A 7,468-nucleotide genomic window follows, 5' to 3' on the forward strand; every position below is an offset into this window, starting at 1 on the left:
GCCTGCGACCCAGCGCCGGGATCTGGAGGGCCGTTGCCGCAACCCAGCGCCAGGGTCTGGAGGGCCGTTGCCCGTGACCCATTGCCAGGTTCTGGAGGGATGGCCCCGGGGGACGCTCTACCCGCGACCCAGCGCCAGGGTCTGGAGGGCCGTTGCCTGCCACCCAGTGCCAGGGTCTGGAGGGACGGCCCCGGGGGACGCGCTGTCCGTGACCCAGCGCCAGGGTCTGGAGGGATGGCCCCGGGGGACCTGCTGCTCACGACCCAGCACCAGGGTCTGGAGGGACGGCCCTGGGGACACGCTCCCCGCCACCCAGTGCCAGGATCTGGAGGGATGGCCCCGGGGGACGTGCTGCCCGCAACCCAGCGCCGGGGTCTGGAGGGATGGCCCTGGACGTGCTGCCTGTGACCCTGCTCCAGGATCATCATTCTCCTGTTTCTTTGGACAGATCATTGGATTTGGTTCTGCACTTCTTGAAGAAGTTGATCCTAATCCTGCGAATTTCGTGGGAGCTGGAATCATCCACACGAAAACCACCCAGATCGGATGCCTGCTACGCCTGGAGCCGAACCTGCAAGCCCAGGTCAGGCCCTCAGGAAATGGCTGAACACACTTGAGTTGCTTTTTATTCTGGCACAATGTACATGGTGAGATGTGTAGCTCTTTAGTGCAGTTCGGTCAGTTTTGATAGATGTTGTGTGCCCGTTTAACCACCACCCTGTCAATACATGGTTGCATCCCAGTCTCCCCACAGCTGGCCACCTGGAGCATCGTCCCGCCACAGAGCAGCCTGGCCCTGGGCGGTGGCTCTCCCAGCTGTTCCTCTCTGTCACTGCGTTGTTCCTTCTCGCCACGTCCCATTCTGTCAACAGACACCTGTCTCCGTTTCACTCTGGCGGCACCCAGGAATGCCGCTGCTGCCCAGGGCCTGTGTGTGGTTAGCGCTACAAGAAGCTGTGCCACTTCACACTCCCGCCAGCTACGTACGAGGCGCCAGGCGCTCCCGTGCCAGCCCTCAGTTTTCATGCTGACAGTGTGTGTGGTGCTCAGGCCTCTGCCGAGCTGTGGGTGCCTCCAGAGAGCGGTCCCTGGGCGTGGCCCACAGGGTTCTGCATAGCGGGTCCTGGACCCGAGGGCTGTGTGAGCCTTGGCATGCCCGCTGACCCGCTGCACTCTCCGTTTCAGATGTACCGGCTCACGCTGCGGACGAGTAAGGAAGCCGTTTCTCAGAGATTATGTGAATTGCTGTCCGCGCAGTTTTAGTCTTGAGGATGGAAGACCAGGCCCGTGTGTCTTGCGTTGTCTTCGTCTGTGCCGTTTGTCTTCGTGGCCGTCCTGCAGATGAGCACCCCCGCTGCCCCAGACCTCTCCCCTTTGGGCTGGACAGGAACACACGTGTGTGGCTCAGGAAGAAAAGCTCAGCCTGGACTGCGGCAGCCACGGCAGAAGGTGGATCTTGGGATCAGTTTTTATAAAAATCAAGACAGTTCTGTGGTTAAATCTACAAATTAAAGGGAAATTAGAAGTTGGCGTGAACGTGGCGTTTGTGGGAGTGTCACTGAGATGGCCCGTGCTGCCGCCCACCCGCCTCGGAGCCTCTGGGAGCAGCAGTGCCGCTCCATGTGCGTGGGCTGAGCCTTGGCGTGTGGCTGTTCTGGTGGCTGCACACCTGGCATCGTCCTGGACCCTTGGGAGGAGCACGGCCGCCCCTGGTTTTGCTGCAGTCCCAGCTGGACAGTTTTCCCAGGCAGGATTTTAATCTGGACTTCAGAAGCATTGGTATTTGTAATGACTTCTGGCCAAACCGCGTGTCCTGGCTGGATGTAATTGTTTTCCCAGCTCCTGTTCGTGGAGGGCGTCTGTTTCGCTCCTGCAGTCCCCGAGGCCTTAGATGTGCAGCCAGGGAAGGAGCGTCCTGCTGGCCCCGCGGGGCCCCCAGGACTCCGGGGTAAAGCGTGGGCTGGTGGCTCAGACTCAGGTGTGCTCGTCTCTCTCCTGTCAAGAGTGGGTGTCCCCAGGCCACGGTGCAGGCTTGAATGCTTCCACTGGCCCCGTCCAGTCATCCCTGGAGGGGCTGTGGAGGAGGGAAGCCTCTGTGTCATCAGGAAGTGAAGGGGCCATGGGCCACACACTGTGTGCCACCTGCGGCTTGTGTCTCGCCTGTCGTCTGGACTCAGCACCCAGGCTGCACGTCTGACACCTGAGAGGCGAGAGAGTGGGGCTGGCCTAGGAGCCAAGGCCGGGGCCCTGTGCTCTGTCCCCAGGACGGTGGCCTTGTTTGTCCTAAACACACCCAGCATGGGTTCCGGCTTCCTGACATGCTGTGGAGGCAGGGAGGGTGGGTGGCCACATGTGCTTGAGCCTGGCCCTCAGCCACCTGCTCCACGGGTCCCTGGGGCAGCTGCACGGGCTCATGGACCCATCAGGTCTCCACAGCTCCCCTGCAGTGTGTGCAGCCCACGATGTCTGTGGCTCTCCTTCCAGCGTGTCGGACTTTGATCACAGGATAGCCATGTCGGTGGCGTGCGCCTCTTGCACTGGCCATTCTGGGTCTGGCGGTGCCAGGTGTCATGACACGCCGCGCTGGGCTTGTGCTGCAGCTGGGTGGTGTGGCCCTCATTCTTGTGTTCCAGCTGCTGGGCAGTGCTCTGCCCGTGTGCTGCGCCTGCCGGCTGCGTGTGCTGCCGTGGATCTCCTGCGTCCCTTGACCCCTCCCGCCATCAGAGGAAAGGCCGCTCCCCGAGGCACCACTTCCCTGTGTGGCTGCAGAGGGGCCCTCAGTGTGGCACTCCTCGTCAAAGAAAAATAAAGGCTAGAACAGCACCCCAGATCGTGCGCTTTCTTTGGGGGGAAAGCATCCCACGTAACCCTCAGCTCCCCGGGGGCCGTGTGAGGCACAGACCCCAAAGTCCCTGGCCTGTCCTTTGGCACGTGGGCTCACAGGCAGTGGGCATCAGAAAGTGACCTGCCCTTTGCTCTGCCAGTTTGATTCTGGGCATGTGGTGGAATTTTTTGGGACTCAGGTCATGCGGGAACCCCTCCAGCCTGGCCTCAGGGCTCCCTGCTGTACAGTGTGTTGGGGTGCAGCCCAGGGCTCCCTTCTGGGGAACAGGCCTGCCAAACCACGTGGGTATGAGGAGGCTCCGTGGGGGATCCTCCTGTTGATCTGACTACAGAAGGGGCTCTCGGGCAGATGGGGGTGGCCCCTGGAGGACGGTGGGCTTCGCCAGAGATGGGACAGTCCTGGTGGAGGGAGGGCAGGGGCCCAAGGCCAGAGGCAGCTTCTTTTCCCAGCCCAGACCCTCCTGGGGGCAGCCCCGCCCAACCTCAGATCCCAGGGGCCCACAGGGTGCAGGTGTGGGTCGGGTGCCTAATGTCTAAGGGACTGGGGAGAGGCAAAAGCAGGGCTCAAGTGCTCAGGGACCAGCCTCTGTGCCTTGACAAGAACCAGTTTATTTGGAGTCTCTGGCCGGGTGACGCCCTCTCCCGAGGACAAGCTGCTGGGGACAGGTGTGGTGCTGGCCGGGGCCTTTTGCCTGGCTGGGAGCGGGGGTGGCTGCCCTGCCCTCGCTGCCACCCTCTGCCCTCCCTGACTCTGGGGAACTCCTCTTCTCTGTGTCGGTGGCTGCCTGGGCCTCTTGCCCCCATCTCAGCACAGGTCCTGACGGGTCTGGTCCAGCGCCTGCTCTGGCCTCATCTGCAGGGTTCTGGGCCCAGCAGGGCTGGGGCCAAGTTCAAGGGCTGGGAGGTGTTGGATGGCAGACGGGTGGTCGGGAGTGCCCTGTGTGCCTGGGAGGATGCGTGGCCACTGCCCGCCTCAGTCCCTCTCTGCTGGCTCAGGGTCTGCAGGGGTGTGGTGGTCTGAGCCTCTGCTTGGCAGCCCCTCTCCCACCGGTGCCCCAGGTGAGCCACAGCTGGGGGCACTTGCGGGCCAGGCCTGGTGACCAGGAAAGCAGCTGCCGGCACAAGTGGGAGGGGGGCCGGCGGGTGTTTGTCCTGTCTGTCATCTGCAGTCCTTCAGCCCCAGGAGAGCGGGCAGCGACCCTGCTAGGCTCCACAGGCCACAGAGCTGCACTTGCAGCGGCTGAACACCTGCAGGGTGAGTACGAGCTGCCGGCCAGGCGCGCTGGGGTCTGGGCAGGGCAGCTCCACCTGCTGCTCATAGGAGTGGAGGGGGCGGCAGCAGCCGCAGTGGGCGTCCACCTGCTGGGTGATGGTGTTGTAACTGCCAAGAAGCCAAGACAGAGCAGGGTCATGGGTGCTGCAGGGGCATAAGGCCCCTCCCTCCCCAGGGCAGCTGCTCCACAGAGGCCTGGACCTCCCCGCTGAGCTCCCGGCTCACAGGGGCCAAGGCCGGTGTTGGGCAGATGGAGCGCAGAGTGGCTAACCTGACGGGGCAGCAAGCGCCTGGGTGGGGAGCCCGAACCTGCCCTGGCGCCTCTCTGGGGTGGGGTTGTGAGCACCTTGCTGGACGTGGGGCAGGCCTCCCACCTGTGGACTCACCTGGCGGCAGAAATGCAGGTGCCCTCACAGCGGGTTACCGTCACGTTCGCCGTGCATCCCTTGAACGTGATCTCCTCCTGCTGCTCCTGCACGCTGCAGACCCCTGGGAGCCGAGTGGACGGTCAGCAGCGCTCAGGGTGGACATGGAGCGAGGAGGGAGGGAAGCCCTGGCTAGAGACCGGGGTCCCCACCTGTCTCTGGACTCTCCTGCCCAAGGTGTGGTCTTCCTTTGTGGAGCCCCACAGAGCTCAGACCTCAGCCATACCCAAAGGCAAAGGCCAGCAGCATCCTAGTTTGTTTTTTCCCCTCAAAGTCGCTCTGCTGGAGTCCATCAAGGTAGAAAATTTTCTCAGTGGACTCAGCAGATACTGAGCCCTGGGCCTGTGTGAGCCACCCCTGGGCCCCAGCTTCCCTGATGCCCCACCCCAGGCCTCGACACCGACCTGTGGGCATGGGTATCTCTGGCTGGCCGGACCCAGGACCTGCAGGGGGGCCGAGGACACCGTGTCAGTGACGCCAGAGTGGGGGACAAGTGGTGTCGTGGGAGCTCCATGTGCCCCAGCTGGGGAGGAGGGAAGTGGAGCAGGCCCCGTGGTCTGGGCTCCTGGAAGGGGTGGGGTGGGGAACCGTGTGGAAGGCCCAGACAGCCAGCCTCAGTGAGAGGCCTGGGCACGTGGCAGGCAGCACGGAGCAGGGTGGACTGATGCAGGCAGTGGCAGCATCGGCATTAGAAACCGCCACTGCGGAGTGTGGGTTAAAGTGGAAAAGGAGTCCTGGGGTAAAGGCTGAACTCTGCTGCCTGTGTGCCCTCCCCTGGCTGTGCCCAGCTTCATTTCCTGGCCACAGAGAAGACAGGTCGCCTGGAACCTACCTGCCCGCTGCAGAGAGCTTTCTCCAGGAGGGGGCAGGACTATGTGTGCCTCCACAGGCCCTGCCGTCCCCAGCCCTCCCCTCCCAGATGGTTCCTGCTCCCTCACCTCTGCTTCTTGGGGCCACCTCCCCGGTTACAGCTTGCACCCAAGTCCTGGTCTCAGGGAGGGACCCAAACCAAGATTCCCTCAGCCTGCAGCAACGAGCTGCTACCCACGTGAGAGACCACGAAGCCAACCGTGGCGTTGCCACCTGGTGGAGGTCGATGCATGCGAGGGACCCAGTCCCTGGGTGGTTGCTGTGAGAGGAACACCCAGGAGGGAAGTGAGGGACATCCCTGGAACGTGAGGTTAGGTGGACGAGGCCTGAGGTGTGTTCTGTCTCCAGGCATCCCATGGCCTGGGGAGCAGTGGACTCGCTCATAGGCATGAGACCAGGTGGAGGCCGGGAAGAGCCGTGGCCCGGAGAATTGGCATGAGTACCAAGGAGCAGGCGCCCTGGTTGCCAGGTCCAGCTTCACCTTCAACAGGTCCTTCGGGGCGAGGCAGGGGCTGTGCCGGACCTTTATGTCTCTTTCTGCACTTGGAGGAAGGGCTGTGCTGCTTGAACCCTGGGGTCCGGCCAGCCCTGACATCCTCTGAGCACCCAAAGGGGCAGCCGGGGAGGGCTTTTGGCAGGTATCACTCTGAGGGGAGGCCAGGAGTGCAGCAGTGACCGGGGCATGAGTGAGCCAGTGCAGGGAAAGGTCAAGGTTAGCTGGGGAAAGGCCAACGGGGAGGCCGGACACTTGCTTGGCCAAGAAAGCGTTGGCATAGAGGGTGCCCAAGAGAGGAGAGGGGAAAAACCCATTAGGCATGTAGGGAAGGTGGGGAACAGGCATGTGGTCCTGGGATCATAGGACCATGAGGGGTAAACTGAGGCAGTGGCTGCCTGGGAGTCACGAGCACAGAGGTGAGGCCAGCAGGAGGGCCACAGAGATGCCACTTACCAGGTGATGTGGGCGTAGGTGTCCCGAGAGAAGATACCGGGGCAGAAGCAGGGGCGCTTCCATGCGCAGTGAGGGAGCTGGTCAGGAACTGCGTGGTAGGCAGTGAGGTGGGACCAGGGTGCCTGGTGGTAAGGTTGGTGAGTGGAGAGCTAGGGATACCCGTCACCCCCGAGGTGAGTGACACAAAGCCTGACGTGGGAACTCGGGTGGTGAGAGAAGTGGACCGCGAGGTGGTGGACTGAGAGGAGAAGGCAGGGGCGGTGTGGGTGCTGGCCGTGGTCCTGGGCGTGGACGGAAATGCAGCGGAGCTGGAGGCTTGCTGACTGGATGGGGTGGGAGACACAGTAAGAGTGGATATGGGGAGTAGAGCAGAGGGGGTGAAAGGAGAGGAGATAGTGTGGGGGAGAGAGGCCCTAATGGTGGTAGAGGCAGCTGGAGAAGAAGGAAAAAAGGGAGATGCAGACCCTGATGCAGTTGTGGGATGAGTGAAGAAGGAGGAGTGTGAGCTCGAGCTCAGGGTTGTGGAGTGCACGGGGGTGGACACGACAGAGGAAGATGTACCAGCTGAAGATGAAGTCTGGGGAGAGGAGTGGGAGGAAGGTACATGAGAAGAAACAGAAGACTGGGCAGAAGGAGTGGGAGAAAATGAGGACAGCTGATTAGTTGTAGAAACAGGAGTGGTTGCAGAACTCAAGTGGGGGAGTTGTGTGGTGGCGGAAGGTGGTGACGGTGGCCTTGAGCTAGAGTTCGGAGGCCGCCATGAGGAGGAGGATATGAAGGAAGAAGAGGCTGTGGTTGTGCTGAATGAGCTGTGGGCTTGGCTGGTCCCACTGGTAGTCACTGTCATTGATGGGGCTGTGTGGGTGGACCCTGTGGCCTTGACCGTTGTCGGTGGAGAAATGGTGCCTGTTGGCATTGTAGGGATGGAGGAGAAAGTGGACATCGCTGGGAGGATAGGGGTGATGACTATGGGAGTAGTTGGAGTCACCAAGGAGGTGGAGAAAGGTGGAATGTGAGTGGGAAGTGTGGTCTGAGGGTGTGATGGGGTTGGATAGGTAGTGGTGATCTTGAAGGATGTTGCAGTCGTAGGACCTGTGGAAGAGACGG

At 62.1% G+C, this 7,468-nt stretch overlaps 2 protein-coding genes across 2 annotated transcripts in view; one reads left to right on the forward strand and one right to left on the reverse strand.

Annotated features, from left to right (window-relative positions):
• Positions 1–1,350, forward strand: part of AP2A2 (adaptor-related protein complex 2, alpha 2 subunit) — a 92,615-nt gene extending 91,265 nt beyond the window's left edge. Inside the window, exons 21-22 of the mRNA XM_011993856.1 lie at positions 449–583; positions 1,186–1,350. Of these exons, the coding sequence (XP_011849246.1) occupies positions 449–583; positions 1,186–1,263 (213 nt within the window). The 3' untranslated portion in view covers positions 1,264–1,350. The remainder of the gene's footprint in view (positions 1–448; positions 584–1,185) is intronic.
• Positions 1,351–3,433: 2,083 nt separating this feature from the next.
• Positions 3,434–7,468, reverse strand: part of MUC6 (mucin 6, oligomeric mucus/gel-forming) — a 52,591-nt gene continuing 48,556 nt past the window's right edge. Inside the window, exons 36-38 of the mRNA XM_011993864.1 lie at positions 6,362–7,267; positions 4,504–4,606; positions 3,434–4,225 (exon numbers count right to left, since the gene is read on the reverse strand). Of these exons, the coding sequence (XP_011849254.1) occupies positions 4,048–4,225; positions 4,504–4,606; positions 6,362–7,267 (1,187 nt within the window). The 3' untranslated portion in view covers positions 3,434–4,047. The remainder of the gene's footprint in view (positions 4,226–4,503; positions 4,607–6,361; positions 7,268–7,468) is intronic.

Source organism: Mandrillus leucophaeus, unplaced genomic scaffold, assembly GCF_000951045.1.
Source record: "Mandrillus leucophaeus isolate KB7577 unplaced genomic scaffold, Mleu.le_1.0 Scaffold435, whole genome shotgun sequence".
Classification (NCBI taxonomy): domain Eukaryota; kingdom Metazoa; phylum Chordata; class Mammalia; order Primates; family Cercopithecidae; genus Mandrillus; species Mandrillus leucophaeus.